We start from the raw sequence: 23,948 nt of genomic DNA, 5'->3' as shown, positions 1-23,948 counted from the left end.
CTTATCATCTAGTCGACGTAATCTATATTTTGACAGTTATAAAAAGAATATGAAGAATCCGAATGACCGGTAAGACGGTTAGAATTTTTTACCCGAAAGAAGGATTTATTCAGAAGAGGAAGTGCCTGACGCGCATAAAAGCGCACTTTAGCATAAAAAACCAGATAGCGTAAGTTAGGAACCCGTACCGAATAGGGCGGTGGCTATCCTTCTATAAATAGCGGTGTATTGCCCTTATTGTGACTTTGTTCTCAAAGCCTCCTTTCTGAAACTGAGAGGAGACGAAAGAAGCGAAAACCAGATCTGTACTGAACAAGTGAAATTGACTGAAGAATGGAGTCTTAAAATAGAAACTTACATATAGATTAATCAAAACCCTCTATTATTTATCTTGTTCAAAAAAACAATTATTCTACTGTTTAATTTCTTCTGTAGAGGTGTAACCTAGGTTGGGCCACCATGGATTTGCGCTTCCCCTTCTCGCCGGCGGAGGTTGCCAAGGTCCGGACGGTCCAGTTCGGCATTGTCAGCCCCGACGAAATTGTAATTTTCACTAATCTTGATTCATTTTCTTGAATTGTCTAGGTTTATTTTGAGCGAAATTGATTTGGGTTTTGTTTCTTGGTTTCTTGATGTAATTGCAGAGACAAATGTCTGTGGTGCACATTGAGCATGGTGAGACTACGGAGAGAGGGAAACCAAAGCCTGGAGGGTTGAGCGATCCTCGGCTTGGGACGATTGATCGGAAGATGAAGTGTGAGACGTGTATGGCTAACATGGCTGAATGTCCGGGGCATTTTGGTCACCTTGAGCTTGCGAAACCTATGTTTCATATAGGGTTTATGAAACCTGTTCTTAGTATCCTTCGGTGTGTCTGCTTCAATTGCTCGAAAATTCTGGCGGATGAGGTACTTTGATGGACTTCAATTGTTAGGTTGAAAGTTTGTGTACAGTGAAATTGTGTTCTTTGGTTAAGAAGGATTGAATTACTGATCATATGTTTTTCACTACCTGGTTTGAAGTTCATGATGTTAGTTTAGTTATAAGTGGGTAAACCATTAAAATCTGGAGGTTTGAGGTTTGCCAGGGGAGGTTTAGAAACTAGCTGAACAAGTTTCAAAAGCTTTGGTAGAGCAGTATTTTTCTATTACATCAACATGACCCTTTTTAGGAGATAGCTTCTATGTACTTACTAGTTAATCAGTATTTGGTAGTTCAGTGACTTGTATTTTTCTGGAAGGTTGCAAATTTCGTCATGCCTTTTTATTTTTCCTCCTGTTAGAAGGGAGAGAGATGGGATGTTTTTATCTAAAAAGTAGTCAAACTCACTCCCTTTTGATTGTTTATTGAACAGTGAAAATCGGATTATAATTCATGTATAGAGGTGATTCTAAAATTAGACAGCACTTAATGGTCTTACTACATTTCCTTACGGTCTCACTGATGAATGAAGAGGAAAAAACTTGGTCTAATCTTGACGTCTCATAAGGAAGGAAGTGGTCGTGTCTCTTTCCATTATTTCTGATACTCAATGTAGCTTTGGGATGGATACTTGAATCTGTGGGTTTTCTGATTTTGTGCAGGACGATCCCAAATTCAAGCAGGCCATGAGAATCAGGAATCCTAAAAACAGGCTGAGAAAGATGTTGGATGCTTGCAAGAACAAAACAAAATGTGAAGGAGGGGATGAAATTGATGTACAAGGTCATGATACTGAGGAACCTGTCAAGAAGAGTAGAGGTGGCTGTGGTGCACAGCAGCCAAAAATTTCAATAGATGGTATGAAAATGGTTGCTGAATATAAGATGCAAAAGAAAAAAAGTGATGATCCGGAGCAGATGCCAGAACCAGTTGAAAGGAAGCAACAACTCTCTGCTGAAAGGGTATGTGCATGTTTACCTCAGGTGTTCTGATTTGCTTGGGACGACCTCTCATTGGGTGTATTATCATAACCTCATAATGTAGGTGTTGAGCATTCTGAAGCGGGTAAGTGACGAAGACTGCCTCTTGCTTGGCCTAAATCCAGAGTTCGCTCGCCCAGATTGGATGATTCTTCAAGCACTTCCCATACCACCACCACCTGTTCGGCCTTCTGTGATGATGGATACTTCATCAAGGAGTGAGGTATTCATTTTCCTGTTGAGGTTCTAGAGCTTAGTGTACTGTTGCTAAAACTTTTGCTTTATCTCTACTTTCTTCTGTTCTTTAATTCTAGAAAATTGTGCCAGTTGGATTACCTTTTTCTGTTAAAATTTCATGTAGGATGATTTAACACATCAACTGGCCATGATTATTCGTCACAACGAGAATTTGAAGAGGCAGGAAAGGAATGGGGCACCGGCACACATCATTTCGGAGTTTGCACAGTTATTGCAATTTCATATAGCTACGTATTTTGATAATGATCTGCCTGGACAACCAAGAGTATGCTGATTCTCTCTTGAACATCCTTTTCTATAACTGTTAGATCCTTTGAGACTTCAATAAGTTCTAATTACTGGCTTTTACTTATTCTAATTTGCAGGCTACGCAAAGATCAGGTAGACCTATTAAGTCAATATGTAGTAGATTAAAATCAAAGGAAGGTCGGATCAGAGGCAATCTGATGGGCAAAAGAGTAGACTTTTCTGCTCGGACAGTGATTACCCCCGATCCAACTATTAACATTGATCAATTGGGAGTCCCATGGAGTATTGCTCTGAATCTCACTTATCCAGAAACAGTGACACCATATAACATTGAAAGGTGTTTTTTTTTTGTTGTTGTAGAAATGAAACCCCACACTCACCACCCCATTTGAAACAAGAAGGAAATTGAACTATATATGTTTGTGCTGATTGAAGCTGGGTTTTTCACACAGGTTAAAGGAACTTGTTGAATATGGACCTCATCCACCTCCTGGTAAAACCGGGGCCAAGTATATAATTAGGGATGACGGCCAAAGGCTTGATCTTCGATACTTGAAGAAGAGCAGCGATCAGCACCTTGAACTAGGATATAAGGTTTGTTTCTTTCAATTCCAAGTAATTGAGGGGCTTTTGATGTCTGTGTAGCTCCCTAACATCCAATGCTGCCAATGCAGGTTGAGAGGCACTTAAATGATGGGGATTTTGTTCTCTTCAATCGGCAACCCAGTCTACATAAAATGTCTATTATGGGACATAGGATTAAGATCATGCCATATTCAACTTTCCGCTTGAATTTATCTGTCACTTCTCCTTACAATGCTGATTTTGATGGTGACGAAATGAACATGCATGTTCCGCAGTCATTTGAAACCAGAGCAGAGGTGCTGGAGCTTATGATGGTCCCTAAGTGTATTGTTTCACCCCAGGCAAATAGGCCTGTAATGGGTATCGTCCAAGATACCCTTTTAGGTTGCCGCAAAGTTACTAAAAGAGATACCTTTATAGAAAAGGTGAATCTGCATGTGCCATTTCATAATTCTTTATCAAATCTTTCATGATTTTGCATGATCTAGTAAAGAATGCTCACTTTCGGTTTGCAGGATGTCTTTATGAACATCTTAATGTGGTGGGAGGATTTTGATGGGAAAGTACCTGCTCCAGTGATTCTTAAACCAAGGCCACTTTGGACTGGAAAGCAAGTTTTTAACCTCATCATACCAAAACAAATAAATCTTTTAAGATATTCCGCATGGCATAATGATTCAGAAAAAGGATACATAACTCCTGGAGATACTCAAGTTAGAATAGAGAAAGGGGAGTTGCTATCTGGTACTCTTTGCAAAAAGACCCTTGGGACGTCCACTGGAAGTCTGATTCATGTTATATGGTATGCATTTTCAGAATTTTGTATTTCTATAACCCCCCCCCCCCGGGTCTTGACTGCATGCACTCAGGGATGGCTTTATGTGGAACCCTAAATACTTTTCGGACAATAACCGTCTTGTGGCACACTGTGTGGGGCTTGCTTTCCTCCTCCTGTTTATCTGCGGATGCTGTCATTAGTTGAATGTGAGGTGGATGAGATGATAGCTGCAAAACATGGGCTTTATAATTATGTTACAGTAAGCAGAGTCATTGTTATTTTTTCCGTAGTTAACTTTGCCTCTGCAAACAGGGAGGAGGTTGGGCCTGATGCTGCTCGGAAGTTTTTGGGACATACACAGTGGCTGGTTAATTATTGGCTTCTTCAGCAAGCGTTTAGCATCGGAATAGGAGATACAATTGCTGATGCTTCAACCATGGAGAAAATTAATGAAACTATCTCGAATGCAAAAGCCAAAGTCAAAGAACTTATTAAAGCTGCTCAAGAGAAGCTGTTAGAAGCTGAACCGGGGCGAACTATGATGGAATCGTTTGAGAACAGAGTGAACCAGGTACTTTTTGTAAATGGACATCCATCTTTTCCTGTTCCTTTTGTGTGATGACTTTTTAATAATGTTTTCGTCGTAATCTTAGGTGTTAAATAAGGCTCGTGATGATGCTGGAAGCAGTGCAGAGAAGAGTTTATCAGAGAGCAATAATCTTAAAGCTATGGTTACTGCTGGGTCGAAGGGAAGTTTTATCAACATATCTCAAATGACTGCTTGTGTGGGGCAACAGAACGTTGAAGGAAAACGTATTCCATTTGGATTCATAGACCGTACTCTTCCTCATTTTACCAAAGATGATTATGGTCCGGAAAGTCGTGGTTTTGTGGAGAATTCATATCTCCGGGGACTGACCCCGCAAGAGTTCTTCTTCCATGCTATGGGTGGTAGAGAAGGTCTGATTGATACTGCTGTGAAAACTTCTGAGACCGGGTACATTCAGAGGCGGTTAGTGAAAGCCATGGAGGATATCATGGTCAAGTATGATGGCACTGTTAGGAATTCATTGGGGGATGTCATCCAGTTTCTGTATGGGGAAGATGGGATGGATTCTGTTTGGATTGAGACACAGAAGCTGGATTCTCTGAAAGCAAAGAAAGGAACATTTGATGACATGTATGCATATGAGATCGATGATCCTAACTGGAACCCAAGTTACATGTTGCCAGAAGCTGTCGAAGATTTAAAAGGTATTCGGGAGATTCGTAGTGTGTTTGATGCAGAGGTCCAGAAACTTGAAGCTGATAGACATCAGCTTGGGACAGAGATTGCTGTAACGGGTGACAATTCTTGGCCTCTTCCTGTTAACATTCAGAGGCTTGTCTTAAATGCCCAAAAGACATTTAAAATAGATTTCCGGAGGCCCTCTGACATGCATCCTATGGAGATCGTGGAAGCTGTTGATAAGTTACAAGAGAGGCTTAAGGTTGTTCCTGGTGATGATTATCTAAGCATGGAGGCTCAAAAGAATGCTACTCTTTTCTTCAATATCTTGCTCCGTAGTGCCTTGGCTAGTAAAAGGGTTCTGAAGGAGTATAGGCTTAGTCGAGAGGCTTTTGAATGGGTAGTTGGTGAGATAGAGTCTCGCTTCTTGCAATCCCTTGTGGCACCAGGAGAGATGATTGGCTGTGTTGCTGCACAGTCTATTGGTGAACCTGCCACACAGATGACTCTTAATACATTTCATTATGCTGGTGTGAGTGCCAAGAATGTTACTCTTGGTGTGCCAAGGTTGAGGGAGATCATCAATGTTGCCAAGAAAATCAAAACACCTTCTCTTTCTGTGTACTTGAAACCTGAGGTAGGCAAAACAAAAGAGAGGGCCAAAACTGTCCAGTGTGCATTAGAATATACCACTTTGCGGAGTGTTACTCAAGCCACAGAAGTGTGGTATGATCCAGATCCTATGAGCACCCTTATTGAAGAGGATGTTGAATTCGTCAAGTCATACTATGAAATGCCAGATGAAGAGATTGACCCTGACAAAATCTCTCCATGGTTGCTTCGCATAGAGTTAAATCGTGAAATGATGGTGGATAAGAAACTTAGCATGGCTGACATTGCGGAAAAGATCAACCTTGAATTTGATGATGACTTAACCTGTATTTTTAATGATGATAATGCGGAAAAGCTGATCCTTCGAATTCGTATTATGAATGATGAAGCTCCAAAAGGTGAGCTGGATGAATCTGCTGAGGATGATGTATTCCTTAAAAAGATCGAGAGTAACATGCTTACAGAGATGGCTCTCCGGGGTATTCCAGATATTAATAAGGTGTTCATAAAGAATAGTAAGGTGCAGAAGTTTGATGACAATGAAGGATTCAAAGCAGAAAATGAATGGATGTTGGACACTGAAGGTGTAAATCTTTTAGCTGTTATGACACACGAAGATGTGGATGCAAGTAGAACAACAAGTAATCACTTGATTGAAGTTATTGAAGTTCTTGGTATTGAGGCAGTTCGTAGATCACTGCTGGATGAGTTGAGGGTTGTCATATCTTTTGATGGGTCCTATGTGAACTACCGACATTTGGCCATATTGTGTGATACCATGACCTACCGTGGTCATTTAATGGCCATTACTCGTCACGGTATCAACCGGAACGATACTGGTCCCATGATGAGATGCTCGTTCGAGGAGACAGTGGACATTCTTCTCGACGCTGCTGTATTTGCAGAGTCAGATCACCTGAGGGGTGTAACAGAAAATATCATGTTAGGTCAGCTTGCACCAATTGGCACAGGAGGCTGTTCTTTGTACCTCAATGAGGAGATGTTGAAACAAGCTATTGAGATACCATTACCTAGCTACATGGAAGGTGGTCTTGAATTTGGCATGACACCTGGACGTTCACCTATCAGTGGAACCCCGTATCATGATGGAATGATGTCTCCAAATTATTTGCTCAGCCCAAATATGCGGATGTCACCGATTACAGATGCTCAATTTTCTCCTTATGTGGGTGGCATGGCTTTCTCTCCCACTTCATCCCCTGGTTACAGTCCATCATCCCCTGGTTACAGCCCATCATCCCCTGGTTACAGCCCGACCTCTCCAGGATACAGCCCCACTTCCCCCGGTTACAGCCCCACATCTCCTGGTTACAGCCCCACTTCCCCCACTTATAGCCCCAGCTCCCCTGGCTACAGCCCGACAAGTCCAGCATATTCTCCAACCAGTCCTTCATACTCACCCACATCACCCAGTTATAGTCCAACATCTCCAAGCTATAGCCCAACCTCGCCTAGCTATAGCCCAACATCACCTAGCTACAGCCCTACTTCTCCGGCATACAGCCCCACTTCTCCGGCCTACAGCCCCACTTCTCCGGCATACAGCCCCACTTCGCCATCTTACAGCCCCACTTCACCTTCTTACAGCCCCACATCACCTTCATATAGCCCCACCTCACCCTCTTATAGTCCGACTTCTCCATCATATAGTCCGACTTCTCCTGCATACAGTCCTACCTCCCCTGGTTACAGCCCAACATCTCCCAGCTATAGCCCAACATCACCATCCTACAGTCCTACATCACCAAGTTACAATCCCTCGGCGAGATACAGCCCCTCCCTTGCATATTCGCCAACCAGCCCGAAGCTGTCTCCTTCTAGTCCATACAGCCCGTCATCTCCAAGTTACAGGTAAACAACCTTGGTTTGATACATGTGTCTTGGATTCTTCTGCTGAGACAGAAAAGGTTCTTAAGTTGGTTCTGTTTGGTAATAATACAGTGACTTTAGTAGCGCCTTAATCTTCTTAATTAGGTCACTTTACCTAACTTATATCTGGTTTCAGCTTCATAATAACTAGTTAGTTTCTGAAGTTGTTGGGTTTTTGTATTGGTGGATTCCAGACCGGCTCTAGATATATTACTAATGATGTGATTAAATGTGGTCTTGTGTTTGCAGTCCCACATCACCATCGTACTCTCCAACATCTCCATCATATTCTCCTTCAAGCCCAACCTATAGTCCCAGCAGGTAAGTGATGTGCACGGGTTTCTGTATTTGATTTACTGCCTGAAATCTTTGTGGAACTTATATTGTTCCTCCTTTTTAGTTTCAATGCCTTTAGCTGCATGTTGCATTTAATGAGCACTATTACCTGATCTTTTTTGAAATAATTCTCTCTTTTTTTTGCCCCCCCAAATCAGCCCATACAACAACTCAGGTACAAGCCCAGATTATAGTCCCAGTTCTCCCCAGTACAGGTTAGTTGGCTTTTACTTCTCTAGAACGTCTTGCAGTGTGATTTATGTTCGTTTCTAAAATCTATTTTTTCTTCAGTCCAAGTGCAGGGTACTCACCAAGTGCTCCTGGGTATTCACCATCATCTACTAGCCAGTACACCCCACGTGTAAGTGAGAGAGACAACAAGAGTGTCAAAGATGACAAGGCTGGTTGATCATTAGGGAATAAAGTTGTATTTACTTTGCACTTTAATCTTTCAGTGGGGCCTAAACTGGCTTATTAGTCATTACTGTGCTTTCTGAAGGCGTAAGATTGCTGTATAATATTTTTCGAAGAACGCAGGTTTTGTTCTAGTTTCTGGGTTTCTCTCTTCCAGTCTAGAATACTTTGGGATTATATAGATGCAGAAAACGTGGTTCCTACTTTTTAAGTAGTCTGAGAACTTTGGTGTTTTCGAATAAAAGAAGATTCCAATGGTTACTCTTTTACTGTTTCTGATCATTTTATGTATAGACTTGGTCGTCTCTTGTGTTATACTCTGCTGGAGAGAGAGAGTTGTGGGAAGGCACTTTGGTTAAGATAACAAGTGAAAGAACATCCAGATGTAGATGAGAGTGTTGTTTTAGATATACAGATGTTTTTTCTTCTTTTGATTTTCGTGTGGGATAGATAATCTAAACAAGTGTTGTTACTCTAGCCCGGTTAAACTGCTGACCCACATGAAGCAGCAATGCAAGTGTAACAATACATTGTTTGCAAGTTGGAATATATATATGAAATTCGTTGGAATTTGAGTAGTGCCACGTCTCGCGCAATTAGTTGGATTACCTGACTCACGCAGATGCCTAGTTAAATGTAGAATTCTCAAATGAAGTATTACTATTATTTATGTCAAAATCAAAGGCAGTTACGTGGAAAGCGATTATATTGTCTGCTTTAGAATTAAGTGAAGTAACAGGTAACCTGTACTACCAAGAATTGGATTGTGCATATATGTTAATTTTTTATTAGATAGATTGTTCTAATGAACTATTAAGAGACCTGACATGTTTTTTTTTTTTTTGGTTGGAAACATCACTGTTTGCATATAATAACTAAAACTAGGAGAGTAGGAGATGTCGTTGTAACTCTTTAACTGTGGATATTTTGATAAGGTGGACAACCAATCACTGTCTTTCATCATGAATTTTATCACCCAACTGGAGTGACATTATTGTTATCGAGCACCCCCACTAAAATGTGTATTCAAATCAATAATTAATGATGAGCATTCTTGTTTTACGAAAATATTAATATTTTTATTTACACTAATGAACTTGTTCTAATTTACACTTGCGAACAGATGAGATGATTAATAAGCAAAAAAAAAAAAGAAAAAAAAAGAAAAAGGAGTTGTTCTAATTTAACTTTTGGTCTGTAAAGTAGAGGCTTTAAGTGTTGCTATTAGAAATGACAGGAGAAGGGAAGAATATTATCTACTTTACTTGTTAATTCATTTTGGTTTCTGTAAAGCTAATACTTATTTAGCCTCTACACTAATATTTCTTTAGCTACAAGAAAGTTAGCCACACACAAATCTTGATGATCGATCTCCACAAAATTGGTCCAATAGAAAATGTCGGCCGAACCATCTTACGTCAAATATTATCATAAAATCAGTTTCTACAACCACCAAATCAATGATTTTTCTCTCTCTCAAGATGTGCACACCATAAAATTCCAGAAATATACAACTTTTATAAATAAAAATAAAATAAAAATGCGACTTATATGCCTTCTAAATTAACTATGATAATATGCTGCCGTGTGAATTTAGTTTGTTATGTACTCTTATTATTTGTCTAATGAAAAATGTTTTTAGTTTTATCCTTTTAACTTGTCTAGTTAAATATTATAAGAAATCATACTAACATGATATGTGAAGTATTTTTCTTAAAAATTATCATGGACTACTTTAATAAATCAGTAAGTTTTAAGTTTTACTTTACTTGTTAGTCATAAATGCATTTAGTAACTGTATTGTAAAATAAAAAAGGCATGTCCTACCTAAAAATTATAAAATAACGTCTTAATATGTAACTTTAATTACTATAAAAAAATAACGATGATAAAACCTATATACGATTCTTTCTGTGTCATATTACTTTATCTTGTTGATCTCACATACTCCTTAAATTTTTTATTTAATCAAAGGTATATTTTATTAGATTAATTTTGTTAATGACTATTACTATTTTATAGTTATTTAATATTGAAAATAGTACATGAAAAAAGTTTTTCTTTTAAATTAAAAATGAACAAGTAAAATAAATATTATTTTTGATATAAGGGAATAATATGTCGAGATTCTAACATACGATTTTACCTCCCTTTTGCTAAATACAAGAAAAATATTCAGTTCCAAATTTTCAAAATGTGATTTTGACTTTTTTTTTTTTTTAAAAGAAATATTTTCAATTACAAATATACTTTTTTTCCCCAAATAAAATGTCTGCTTGATCCCATTTGTAAATGGTACTCTACTAAATCTTTGGTTATTATTACAAAACATATATAATCTCTACTTTAAATGGCAATACCTTAACAACCTCCACCGCTATGGTGTCTAAAATCTCAGCAAAAGGCAACAACTTGCAGTTATTCATTCATCACAACGTGACCCCACCCCATTTTCTCTTCTGCAATTTCTATCTTCAACACACCCTTTCTTCTACTTCTTCTTCTTCTTCTTCTTCTCTGTGAAGATGGCAGAAAATTCATCTCAGGAAAACTTCATCTGTTTACATGGAGATTTGGAGCTTCACATCATTCAAGCCCGTCATTTACCCAACTTGGACTTAACTTCTGAGCGTATACGCCGGTGCTTCACCGCCTGTGATGTCTGCCGGAAACCTCAAACTGAATCCACTGCCGACGACGGAAACGGCGAACTACCCAATGTGAAAAGCACCGACCAGAAAATCCACCACCGGAGCATAATCACTAGTGACCCATATGTTACTGTGTGTGCACCCCATACCGCTCTTGCCCGTACACGTGTTCTACCCAATTCACAAAACCCTGTTTGGGATGAGCATTTCCGTATCCCTTTAGCACACCCTATGGACTGCTTGGACTTTCGCGTTAAAGATGATGATGTTTTCGGAGCTCAAGTTATGGGTAAAGTTACAATTCCGGCGGAAAAGATAGCCTCCGGTGAGGTGGTTTCCGGCTGGTTTCCCGTAATTGGCGCTTCAGGGAAATCTCCAAAACCCGACACGGCTCTCCGGTTATGGATGAAATTCGTTCCATATGATACAAACCCATTGTATAAGCGAGGAATTGCTTCAGATCCTCAGTATTTAGGGGTAAGGAATTCGTACTTCCCATTGAGAAAAGGGAGTTCAGTGAAGCTATACCAAGATGCTCACGTTAGCGATAAGTTTAAGCTGCCGGAAATCCAGTTGGAAAACAATACAACCTTTGAACACAACAAATGCTGGGAAGATATATGTTATGCAATTACAGAGGCTCATCACTTGATTTACATTGTTGGGTGGTCTGTTTTTCACAAAGTCAAGTTAGTTCGAGAGCCCACCAGGCCATTGCCGCGCGGTGGTGACTTGACACTTGGTGAATTACTTAAATATAAGTCCCAAGAAGGGGTGCGGGTTCTGTTGTTAGTTTGGGATGATAAAACTTCCCATGATAAGTTCTTTATTAACACGGTATGGATATTTAAACTATTACTTACTGATATCTTTGATAAACTATATTGAAGTAATTTTGGATACTTTATTGGCTGTTATTTTAAGTATGTGCTCAGATAGCTGTAAGATAAGAATATTGTCTGAGTGCTGCTAGTTGTTATTATTTTAATGGTGTGCTCAATTTACATTATAATGAATTGTTTTTCTCTATTTGCTTTCAAATGACTGCATCATTAGTTGTAGTTCTTGTTGGTCAATCTCACAATAGTTTGAGATGGCATTGGATGCAGGCGGGAGTAATGGGAACTCACGACGAGGAGACCAGGAAGTTCTTTAAGCATTCCTCTGTAATATGCGTTTTGTCACCACGTTATGCTAGCAGTAAGCTCAGCCTTATCAAGCAACAGGTTAACTTTCATAACCATTGACGCATTTGTTAGATTATATGTACTTTGAGATCTTCTGATCATTGAATTCTCTATGTGCCTGTGAAGTTATTGCCCCTTGAACCATGCCTTCAATAGTTTGCGTTCAGAATAAGGCGTTCCATTTGATGGAGGGTGTTCTTTCTTATGACTTTGTAGAAATATTCTTATAAGTTTGCGGAAGAAAGATAGGGATCAAGGAAGAGCTTGGTCTCATCAGAAAAACATAAATATGAATGCTTGCCTTCTGTGGCTTGACAAAATATTTTCATGAATGAGTGGAATAAAGTACTCCCTCCGTCCCATTTTATATAAGGTACTTTGATTCGACACGGAGTTTAAGAAAGAAAGGAAGACTTTTAAAACTTGTGGTCCAAAATGAATGATAGAAATTTGTGTTGCTGTAAATCATTTCATTAAGGGTAAAATAGATATTTTATAGTTAGATTGTTACTTTATATAGAAATGTGTCATTCTTTTTGGGACTGACTAAAAAGGAAAGTGAGTCATATAAATTGGGACAGAGGGAGTAATATAATTCTTCTAAAGCAGCAGTACTTGAAGTTTTAATGGGCTGTGTGAAGCTATATTTTGTGTGGTCGGCATAAATATTCCCTTCTGAGAGTCTCTTCAATCTTTTTATGAAATATAATATCAATTACGCCAATTTCCTTACCTCGGGATTCTTTATTTCCCCTCTACCAATATTGCAATGAAGTGATTTTGTGACCTGAATATTCTTGCTTCCAGGTAGTTGGAACCATGTTTACACACCATCAGAAGTGTGTTCTGGTTGATACACAGGCACCCGGTAATAATAGAAAAGTAACAGCATTCTTAGGAGGTCTGGATCTCTGCGATGGTCGATATGATACACCTGAACATCGCTTATTCCGTGACCTTGACACTGTATTTAAAGACGACGTTCATCAGCCTACATTTCCTGTGAGTTGTTTTTCTTCTCAATTTTTTTCTGAACAGTTCTGATATCTGTCATATGTCTCTGGGATGATTCTTTACTTTACTTAGTTGATAATTTTCGGGAACTGTGAAGGTGGTTAAGGGATCAGCACTCTTGCGTGTAGATTCACGAAAAACATTTTTACTATTCTTGCTGATTTATTCATTTCTAGAACATTGTTTCTAAGAATTTTATGAAACTTGGGTTATCTTTACTATTCTTGTTGTCAGTATTTTTCTTTTCTACAGTATTTTCAGCATAGTTTTTACTCTTCTATTTGTCAAATCTGTTTATGAAGCCACTTTTCTTGAGCTGAGGGTCTATCCAAAACAACTTCTCTACCTCACACAAGGTAGGGGTAAGTTCTGTGTACACTTCACCCTCCCCAGACCCCACTTGTGGGATCACACTGGGCATGTTGTTGTTGCTACGTTTTTCCTTGCAGAATTTGGAACAACAATGATTGCGTTCAGCAGTCATGGAAATGGGCTTGTGGAATGCGGATCATAGAAATTGGTTGGTTGTGGCAAATGGCTAGTGTAGTTGATGCTGGTGGGATGTTGTGGGCACTAACAACAAAATTATTATACTTAATTATCAAAAAGGGTTACATCACATGTTATTGTGACCAAGTCTTCTAGAAAGAAAGAGTTTTAGGTTTATGTAAAGTATCTAATAAATTCTTCTTCTGAAAATAACAAGTGTTAGTCATCTTTTCATAGTTTGGGAGACAATTTGCTGCTAGATATTTAGTCAGTACCTTTTATCACTCACATGATCTAAATTTTGACGAGCGAAGGGCAGATCTGTAGTTTACAGTGGTCCAAGCTCTCAAGTATGTTGTAGTTAGTTGGGGAGGAAAGCCGGAAAACATATGGTTTGTTCAGGAGATTTATTAGCTGTTTAATAATGAAAGTTGAAGGCTGAACACTGAAACTTATGTCCCTGGATTTTGAATATTTACCTTTCAAACTTAAATATGGTTCTTGACATCCATAATTTTTGTAATTATTTTCCAGAAGTTTTATGAGCTGTTTGATTGCTATTTCTTATTATCATGATTTCTTACCTTGGATGCTTTTTTTGAAAAATTGGAACTTATTTATTCCTGACTCTGTATTGGTCGTGTGTTAGTCATTAGCCTTAATTTAGATAAGCGTATTTCATCTCCAATGTTCAATCTGTAACATGTAAATCTGTTTAGCAATGGAATTATTGAAAATAATTCTTCATTAACAAATAGCTGTATAATACAATATACAAGAACTGTGATAAAATAATTTCCAACATAAACCATGACATAAGAAATTTTGTAGATTATTATCGATATGTTAGTGATTGATTTAATGTATTTCAGCGTTGTTTGCCATAAAATATTTAGTATTTGATAGATATTGAATATTTTTTTAACCCTAACAAGCATGTCTACCGTTATATTTTGTACATTCAACTTTGAACATTCTATTGCAAGTATTGAATAGGGTTATCTAAAAAGTCCCTTAGTAACTTATGTGCAAGGCCCTCGCCTTCTGTCTCAATTGAAATCAAGTTGAATACCAAGCCCATTTTAGCATGTTGCATGTTTACATGCATTCTCTGACCTTTTTCTGTAACATTTTCCTTTCTTTTCATTATTTCTTTTCTGCATTTTTCTCAAAAATAGATTATTCTTTTCTCTGTTTTGATTATTATTTTTTGGTTGCATGCATTAGGCAGGGACCAAGGCTCCAAGGCAACCATGGCATGATTTGCATTGCAGAATTGATGGGCCTGCTGTATATGATGTGCTTATAAACTTTGCTCAACGATGGAGGAAAGCAACAAAGTGGAGGGAATTCAAGTTTTTTAAGAAAACAATGTCCCATTGGCATGATGATGCTATGCTAAAAATTGAGCGTATCTCATGGATACTCAGCCCTGCTTTGGCTGTTTTAAAGGATAGTACTGCAATCCCAGAGGATGATCCTAAACTACATGTATATGGGGAAGATCACTCAGAAAATTGGCATGTACAGGTTGATACTTTTTTGTTTTGTGGATATCTCTGAATAACTTACATCCTTTTCAACTTTCATCCTCATTCTTTTATTGCAGATCTTCCGTTCCATTGATTCTGGTTCGGTGCAGGGATTTCCCAAGACAATTGATGTTGCGCATGCACAGGCAAGGAAACCATAGCCTTTGTTCTATTTTCGAACTTTTGCTAAAGTAGCTGTAATCCGTTAGGAACTCTAGGAAGAAAACTTGTCTTCCCCTCGCACTTCACATTTTCTTTGGCGTTATATCTTTTGCAGAACCTTGTCTGCTCAAAAAATCTGATAGTAGATAAAAGCATTGAAGCCGCATATATTCAGGCAATAAGATCAGCTCAGCATTTCATATATATTGAAAATCAGTATTTTCTTGGATCGTCATACGCTTGGGAATCATACAAAGATGCAGGTCAAATTTTAATCTTCTTGCTATGTTTCTGAATTGCAATGTACAGGATTCCACTCTGTAGCATTGTTTTAATATTGGCTTGGGTTTATATTCTTGTCCATATGAAAAGTGGAAACCTGAATTGTTGCAACTTAATGCATTGAAACACATAGGTAAAACTCAATAGTGCGGTCAGAATATGGTTCGGCAATAGAATATCATCTAAATGACCACTTTGTCACTTGGAATGCATCCCCATTTTAGAAATTTAATAGGATGTTGCTTCAAACTTGGTAAGATTCCAAATTATGCAGCTTCCTAGAAAAAAATGAAATGTTTTTGAGATTGTGCAACCTCCTAAATAAAAATTGTAGCTCCTACATAGTTTTCCTTATATTTCTTTTCGAGATGTACTCATTTCCAACACTCTTGGAGTTGTTACATTGCTTCCTGATTTCATTTGATGTTCACTTGATCAGGAGCTGATCATCTGATACCGATGGAATTGGCACTGAAAATCACTAGTAAAATTAGAGCCAGGGAACGATTTTGTGTATATGTTGTCATGCCCATGTGGCCTGAAGGGGACCCTAAGTCAATCACTGTGCAGGAAATACTCTTCTGGCAGGTAATTTTCGTGAAACTCTTTGATTATGTCTTTTGGATTTTATGAAGAAGATAGGTAGGTTTAAATGAGCAATGATTAGGTGATACTGATACTGGCCATAACAATAAAAAAAATGATTAGGTGATACTGGCCTCAAATAGGCAGCTATATCAAGGCAAGGATACTTTCACAATAGAAATGCCAGCTATCTTGAACAGTTACTGCATCCAAATATCTGAATGTACTAGTCATAAGAGTGTGCATTAGCATAAACAGTGGCCACCTCTTTCTAATATCTATAATCATGCCTATCCAATGGAGAGAGCTTTTCTTTGCTTTAATAGTTGAATGAGAAAATATTCTTATCCTTTAAAATGGTATATTTCCTTCCTTAGACATGGAGGGACAAGCCAGAAAAAGGACATTGAAAAGGGATGTTTATGGGCATTATTGTATGTTTGAGAACCTGACAGAATGAAAAATGAGTGGTGATTTTGATAAAAGACTCTACTTTCCATGACATATTTTCCTTCATGCCTCTCATTGTTATTATATTACTATGCAATTTTGATGATTCAATATGTGATTAACTGAATATTGAAGGAAGAAGCCATCTGAAAAAAGGTATACAAGAAGAAATGAGAAAAGCTTTTTAAGATTTTTGTTTGCTTACGACAGAGCCAGACAATACAGATGATGTATCAAGTTATTGCAACAGAGCTCAAATCGATGCAGATTTTGGACTCACATCCGCAAGATTATTTAAATTTCTACTGCCTTGGTAACCGTGAAGAAATTCCAGGCTCTATTGCTCAATCTTCTGGTAATGGTGATAAGGTAATAGGGAATTTTCTTATTCTTAAAATATTCTTGTAGTGTATATACAGTATTATACACAAATACACTTGGGAGCAACTGAAGCAAAAGCTGCCTTTAATATTGATAAAAATGGGTTCTAGAGTCTTAAAAAATGGCTGACTTTTTAACTTTAAACAATATCAAATTTCCTAAACTCTGCTTGTTTTACGTCTCTCCGAACTCTATATTGGTCGCTCAGTTGGTGAATGATTATTCAAAAGCTTGATTACACAAGTTGTAGCATGCTTTACTATGGACCACTAGTTGGGGTGGGTAAACCATTTATGATAGAGTGAGACTGACTTATAAAGGTGCAATTGAGATGAGTTCTTCAGGTGAACAGAACAGAGTTGTTTCACGAACCACCCACGAACCTAATAGTTGGATCCATGAGGAAATGCCAGTAAGGTAGTAACTGAAGCCTTACTCTAAATATGTCGAGAGGCTGACTGAATCCAATCATATACACCCTGAAATGATACGAAGTTCAATTTTATCAAGTAGCTAACGTAAGCATATGAGTTAGTGCATAGATTTAGGAAACACCAGTGACCAAATCAAATACAGTAAACACAAATTTATTTCGTTGTGAGTTGTCACCCTCTTTGCTTTCTTGTTTTTTGTTTTATTTTGTTTATTTGAATTTGATCAAGCTTGAATACTTTTGTGAGAAGTTTTCTTTGACGTGCAACCAGGTCTCAGACTCATATAAGTTTCAGCGTTTCATGATATATGTTCATGCCAAAGGAATGATAGTGGATGATGAGTATGTTATAGTGGGCTCTGCCAACATAAATCAGAGATCTTTAGCTGGGTCGAAAGATACAGAGATAGCTATGGGTGCCTACCAGCCTCATTATGCATGGACAGAAAAGCAAAGGCATCCACAGGGACAGGTTTGAAAGAAAATCACATAATGCACATACTTTATCTTGAGAAGACACGTTAACCAAACACTGATGTTAACAAAACCGGATACATTTATTTAATTATCTTGTCTTGATCTCCAGATCTACGGATACAGAATGTCCCTGTGGGCAGAGCACCTTGGGAGGATAGAAGAATGTTTCAAGGAACCAGAGGCACTAACATGCGTGAGGAGGGTGAATGAGGTTGCTGAAGGTAACTGGAAGAGTTACACAGCTGAAAATTTCACTCAACTACAAGGACATCTTCTCAAGTATCCAATACATGTAAGCACGGACGGGCAAGTAGGTCCATTACCTGAATTTGAAAATTTCCCAGATGTAGGGGGTAGAATTCTGGGAAATCATGCCCCTACTATCCCAGATATTTTGACCACGTAGTCCTCAATAATTAACACAATTGTGAGTGTTTGGACACTGTAAAAATATGTAGCTGCAAGATCCTTGTTTGTCAGTTTGTACATTTGTTCTATGTTGTACAATACAGGGTGAAAAAACAGGTAGAAATGATTTGATTGTGGGCTTGTATTTCTGCTGGATATTGTGGGTCTCATGGGGACGATAAAGTTGAGATGTTAATTGTTTTGATTCATTTTAGTTCATGTGCTACAATTTTTCTTTTGAAATTCAATTATAATAGTTATAGATGACTATTAATCAATTAACAATCTAATACTTTCTATTAGAAAAAAAATTAATTCATTGATTAGAGAAGTTTCTGAATGCCAATTTCTAGCGTCCCTGATAACTTAGGATTAGTGGTGATAGGACTGTTATTGTGAAAATTAAAGCTATTAATCAAGATCTTCTTGTTTCAGTCGTATGAAATCTTGATTAAATTTGAACTTTTGTGCATTTGAAAATAAAAAATAAAAAAAAAATATATATATATATGACAACTATTGTAAAACATCTATAATTTTTAGACTTTAATTCTCTTTATCCACATATAAAAGAGAATATAATTTGAATAATGCTCCAAGACAAAAGAAATAGATACATCATGAATGTATCCATATTTGGAGTTACCGACGATTTTATTTGATTTTCTTATTTGGTTAACAGAAGCTTAGCATTGCTATACTCGCACCCAAACAAAAAAAAAACTATCCAATATTTTTTTTTTTAATTATTTGATTCAATTAGAAATTGGTTCGGTTTAGAAGAAACGTCCAATTGAGGGGTATACTTATTAAGTATAGTAACATCAAAATTATTTTTAGTTAAATACTAACATAATAATAAAGGACAATTTCAACTACTAATAAATAAAAGTAGAAAATATTCTTGACCGTTTTCCCACACGAAGAAAAATAAATATTTTTTCCTATCTCAAAGGGATTGAAGTGGTGTTATTTCAAAATAAGAGGGCATAACTAAAATTCTGGTTATTACACTAAAAGGTTGAACTCTTTTAACATTTAATTACAGCATCGTTCTTGTCGCGTCAAAATCCGTTTGTCCCTCATATTGGCAATTTAGGGTTCGCTTCCCTCATCTGAAATGGCAAGCCTTGCTCTCTCTAATCTCCCATTATCTTTCTTCAATAATATATATGTGTTTTGCATAATTTCAGAATTTTTTTGACCTAATTAATTGTCGAAACAACAAATTCATCATCTTTATGATTTCTTGCAGGCTGATTCTCCTCGCAAAAGGTACCACTCTCTTTCTTTATGTAACTTTGAGAATTTTCTGTGTATTTGTTGAATCGCCTTGATCCGTCTCAACTTTCGGTAATTGATTTTTTTTTTATTAGGATTTTTTTGTCTGTATTTCGCTGATTGATATTTTCTCTATTCGGTTGTTGGCCTTGTGAAGGGTGAATACATTGTTTTATTCATCAGGCTAGTTGGGATATCTATGTGGCGTAAAGAAATTAATTGGGGTCTGTTTGATTTTGGGGGAGTTCATTTTGATTTGTGTTTTGGAGAGATGTTAATGTGCTAATCTTTTTTAATAGAGAAGTGGTAATGTATGAATCTGGTTTTGGAAGAATTGTTTTTAAGTTTATCATGTAGGGTTAGTTTTCCGTTTGTTTTCTTGGGGAATATCACTGAAGCATAAAACAGTTCTGAGGCTCTCATATGGGTAATTCTGTATAACAAAGTCATTCATCCTATATGTTTCTTATGCAAAGGATAAGGTTTGATTTGAAGCAAAGTTTTCCAGGAACATCCTAATGAAGTGTCCCACTGTATGATCTTCTACTTATTGATAATAATGGTTACGTGCTAAGTCTTTCTTGAGTTAGAAAGTATCGATCAATCTTTATGGATAAGTTTTTGACAATTTTTACAAGTACAATTGTTGAGCATGTTTATGGAGAACACGTTTACATAATCGTACTATCTTAGCGATGCATTTCTGTTTTCTTTTTGTACACAAATAAATCTCCAACGGATTTTCTTTAAGGCACTGTCTTTAGTATATTATTAGTTGACAGAGAAATTTTATGAGCTACATATACTTGATAAAGATGCCATCATTACTCGAGGAACCATCTTTAAAGACATGTGGTTGGTGTTAATGTTTTTTTTGAGGGCTAATAGGACTGAACTGTTTCGATGTTGTATTTTTTGGACTCCCAGGTATTCCCGCTCTCCTTCACCTTGGGAAGAAAAGTCAAGGTCTCGCTCTCGATCCCCAACTAGATCACAGTCAAGGCCAAGAGGAAGATCCAGGTCCAGAAGTCATGGAAGGTATGAGTGGAACTTTAGTTTTACTTCACCTTCTTTATGTTAACAGCTTCGTTTCAGTTTCTCTAATTTTTGCTCCATGACTTGATTAGGGCTGAAGAAACTAATCCCGGAAACACACTCTATGTGACTGGATTATCTTCAAGGGTCACTCAAAGGGATCTTGAAGAGCATTTCTCAAAGGAGGGAAAGGTTGGTTTCTGGTTTACGTATAAGCAAGTTGTTTTCTGGTAATGTTTCTGCCATGATTCGGTGCTCATACGGCATACCAACATTCTCTCTCATTCAAAATCATCCGTATTGTATCTACTCTTTATAATGGAAATTTTTCATTTATGATGATTTTCTCAGAAACATCTAGTTTTCATTTAAGTTTATTGTATGAGCAAGTCTTGTCAATGCATTTGCCAAGATATTGATGTGTTGTGGCATTCTGGCTGGATTCTTTTCTCATTGTTCATACTTTAAAGCTTGCTATTGAAGTTTCTCTTTTACTTTCTTTTGATTAGGTGAAGTCAGCTTTTCTGGTTGTGGAGCCCCGTTCTCGCATCTCTCGTGGTTTTGCTTTCATAACAATGGATAGTCTTGAGGATGCCAATCGCTGCATTAAGCACCTTAATCAGTCCGTCCTTGAAGGCCGGTCCATAACAGTGGAGAAGGTGAGCTATTTATACATTGATTGATGAACCATTGTTCTGTTGGGTTGCTTTTCTTTTTTCTTGACTTGGAGGTTTTCTGATTATATTCAGAAGACATTACGTCAGCTTTGTTGGCAGCAATCAAAGATGATCAGTTCTTCCATTGCAACATTATATTCACTCAGCTTGACCAAATGGCCTGCTAAAACAGCTTTTCACATGCATCTGATCAACTAAACTTAGCAACTATTTTGCCAAACAACTATACAACCTCAGCAAATACTTCAAACTCTCAACTAATCAACGATCATTATCAACAATATAATCAGGCTTTTATGGTATCTCATCCTGGCATTGGTTCTATCTCCATTTTTTAGCTGTTATAAGACGTGCAAAAATATTTAAGCTGCTATCCTGTGTGACTAGTGTCATATCCTACATCTTAGTAATAGACATGGTTATGTGCTTGTGCCACCTTCCTCACCAGTATCTCCAGTTATGCAGAGGTTTTTCGAAGAGACTTACTTTTTTTGGCACAAATTAGTTGAATGTTATGTTCTTCCTTTAGGAGTGCATTTTCTGGTTCTCGTTTGTTTTGGATGTTAACATCATAGGTTAAGATTTCATAGAATTAGAAATATATCTGTTTTTTTGTTGTGAAGAGAACACCCGAGAAAAGCAATTTCATAATCTTCCATTACAAGGAATTCATTCTCTAGAATACATTATCTGGTCGAGATAAGCCATTTGTTCTTGATGTAAATCTCATATGTTCAGATTTCACATATTGAGATGATATATTTTGTTTTTCAGTCTCGTAGAAAACGCCCAAGGACTCCAACACCTGGTCATTATCTTGGGCTTCATCAGAGCGGAAGGGGTGATGGTAAGATTCTGATGCTGTGTAAGTTTCTATTCTATTCATACTGAATTGTGGGAATCTCTAAAGTACTCATTGCTTTGGTCAAAGGTTATCATGGTGATCGTGGTAGGTATCGTGGCCGTGGTGACTATGGGTACCGAAGATCTCCAAGACGCTCTCCATATAGAGGTGGGAGAGATTATTCTCCTAGACGCTCACCTTATGCTGGAAGGTCGAGACGTGCCCGATCCCGGTCATATTCTCCTTATGAAAGGAACTACCCTCGTGGTTATAGATAAGGGGGTTTCACAAGGCACATGCGGTTTCCTCCTCAGCAATGAAAACTGCTTGTAAGGATGTATAAGTTTGATGTGGACTAGTCTTGATGGTGTGTAAGGTGTTAAAGAGTACTGGTTAATGAATGTATGTCTGGTGTATACCTTGAATGTGGATAACCTGTAAGCTTGATGATGTATGTATTCTCTTTCGTTGCTTGTCATTTTGTGGTCTTCATGGACCGTGACATCGTTTACGATATCTGTTGGTTCATTCTTCCGTGTTGTTTAGCAACTTTCTGGCTTGTGGCTTTGTCTGTTACTGTTATTGTCAAGATCCTCTCTTTTCTTTGTGTTGAGCAAATTTTCAACTCAACCCGTAACTTGGATACTAATTTGCTTAATGGTATTTTCTTGAACAAAATGGAGTAGCTGAGTTTCTTAGATATTTGTTGATGACTTGATTTTACAAGATATGACATTCTTGGAGATGAGGCGTGATAAAACACCCATGTTCGTCCAACCCCAACATGACATTTGCCTCATTCTAGTACAGACATAAGGGCCTACGAGCTTATCAAGTTGTTAAAAGTAGGTTCTTTAGTTAATTAAACATCCAACATAGCTACTGAATATTATAGAAAGAGTGACAAATAGATAAGAATTAAGATGACTAGACATCGAACAAGCTTCCAGAAGTCAACAATAATATCCTACATTTTCTAAAGAGCACGTGAAGAGAATGTGCTACAATAATATCCTACATGGACTATTCACTAGTCTTGCTTATATGACTTTTTCTTCTTCTTCTTCCTACATATTGACCTAGTAGTAGCTATTGAAAGAGCTTTGACTAAATTTGTTCAAAAATTTAAAGGAGACCCTTGTGAACTTAAATATTGCTAGCTACTTCAAAATGTTTGAATTTGTGAACAGAAGGGTTAAATAAAAGAAAATTGGAAAAAAGAAATTGAAAGAAATACGAGCGTTAGGAGCACACGATGCACGTTTTGGCGCACTCTTGCCTTTGCTGGATCTTGTGCTCTTCAAGCCAACCATTTCCTTCCACATGTTCTATAACAATTAACAGACAACTACTATTAAGTAATAATGTTTGATGCTTTGATTGATTGAATATAAAGTTTAATTTGAAAAAATAAAGTAATTTAAAATTGAAACTTTAGTGGTTGTTTGTAGAGTATCTTTTATCACCCACGTTAACAAGTTACTACTAAGTACTAAATTCTACTCTACTTTTTTTTTTTTAAAGTTAATTTCAAAAAGAATGAGCAAAATGTTACTTTCAGTTTTAACATGATATGGTTAAGATCATGACATTAAAAATATTTTGGTATATTTAATATAATTTTATTTTAGTATTAAAATATTATTATTTTTTTATTTTCATAAATTTTATGTCAAGTTAAATTAAATTATTCTTTTTGAAATGGATTCGGCATGTGGTGAATGATGATAAAGAAGAGTATTTTGCCAATAACAGGGTAGACCTAAGAGGAACTTATCTTCCTCGACTTTCCTTTTTCCAACACGTTAT

The 23,948-nt window shown here is 37.2% G+C and overlaps 3 protein-coding genes across 4 annotated transcripts; all 3 read left to right on the top strand.

Moving 5' to 3' along the window:
* The first annotated feature begins 247 nt into the window (after positions 1-247).
* On the top strand, positions 248-8,454 carry LOC125822784 (DNA-directed RNA polymerase II subunit RPB1). Of its 2 annotated transcripts, none has more exons than XM_049502241.1 (14): positions 248-543; positions 645-908; positions 1,584-1,883; positions 1,966-2,124; positions 2,263-2,424; positions 2,525-2,745; positions 2,861-3,002; positions 3,083-3,418; positions 3,509-3,795; positions 4,084-4,342; positions 4,425-7,483; positions 7,751-7,822; positions 7,996-8,052; positions 8,129-8,454. In XM_049502241.1, the coding sequence occupies exons 1-14, from the start codon at positions 460-462 to the stop codon at positions 8,244-8,246; spliced, it is 5,520 nt and encodes a 1,839-aa protein (XP_049358198.1). In that variant the 5' UTR covers positions 248-459; the 3' UTR covers positions 8,247-8,454. The 2 variants fall into 2 exon arrangements, with proteins under 2 accessions (XP_049358198.1, XP_049358199.1); XM_049502242.1 differs by having other exon boundaries at positions 645-911; positions 1,587-1,883.
* Positions 8,455-10,758: 2,304 nt separating this feature from the next.
* LOC125822836 (phospholipase D delta) lies at positions 10,759-18,476 on the top strand. The gene is made up of 10 exons (XM_049502294.1): positions 10,759-11,739; positions 12,012-12,128; positions 12,897-13,091; positions 14,820-15,122; positions 15,202-15,270; positions 15,402-15,549; positions 16,008-16,156; positions 16,814-16,972; positions 17,689-17,889; positions 18,004-18,476. Exons 1-10 carry the CDS (start codon positions 10,777-10,779, stop codon positions 18,298-18,300), a joined length of 2,601 nt encoding a protein of 866 aa, XP_049358251.1. The 5' UTR covers positions 10,759-10,776; the 3' UTR covers positions 18,301-18,476.
* A 1,042-nt stretch (positions 18,477-19,518) lies between these two features.
* Positions 19,519-22,489, top strand: LOC125821919 (serine/arginine-rich splicing factor SR45a; the record flags this gene model as incomplete). Its single annotated transcript, XM_049501278.1, is given in 7 exon segments — positions 19,519-19,577; positions 20,511-20,621; positions 20,711-20,810; positions 21,128-21,277; positions 22,070-22,142; positions 22,227-22,345; positions 22,347-22,489. Coding segments are annotated over 7 exon segments (738 nt in total), but the record flags the coding sequence as incomplete, so codon positions are not given.
* Between the last annotated feature and the right edge of the window lie 1,459 nt (positions 22,490-23,948).

This window comes from Solanum verrucosum, unplaced genomic scaffold, assembly GCF_900185275.1.
Source record: "Solanum verrucosum unplaced genomic scaffold, falcon-dt-bn FXZP01000103.1, whole genome shotgun sequence".
NCBI lineage: Eukaryota > Viridiplantae > Streptophyta > Magnoliopsida > Solanales > Solanaceae > Solanum > Solanum verrucosum.
The sequence above is the reverse complement of the archived record's forward strand: the minus strand, read 5'-3'. Positions and strand labels throughout refer to the sequence as shown.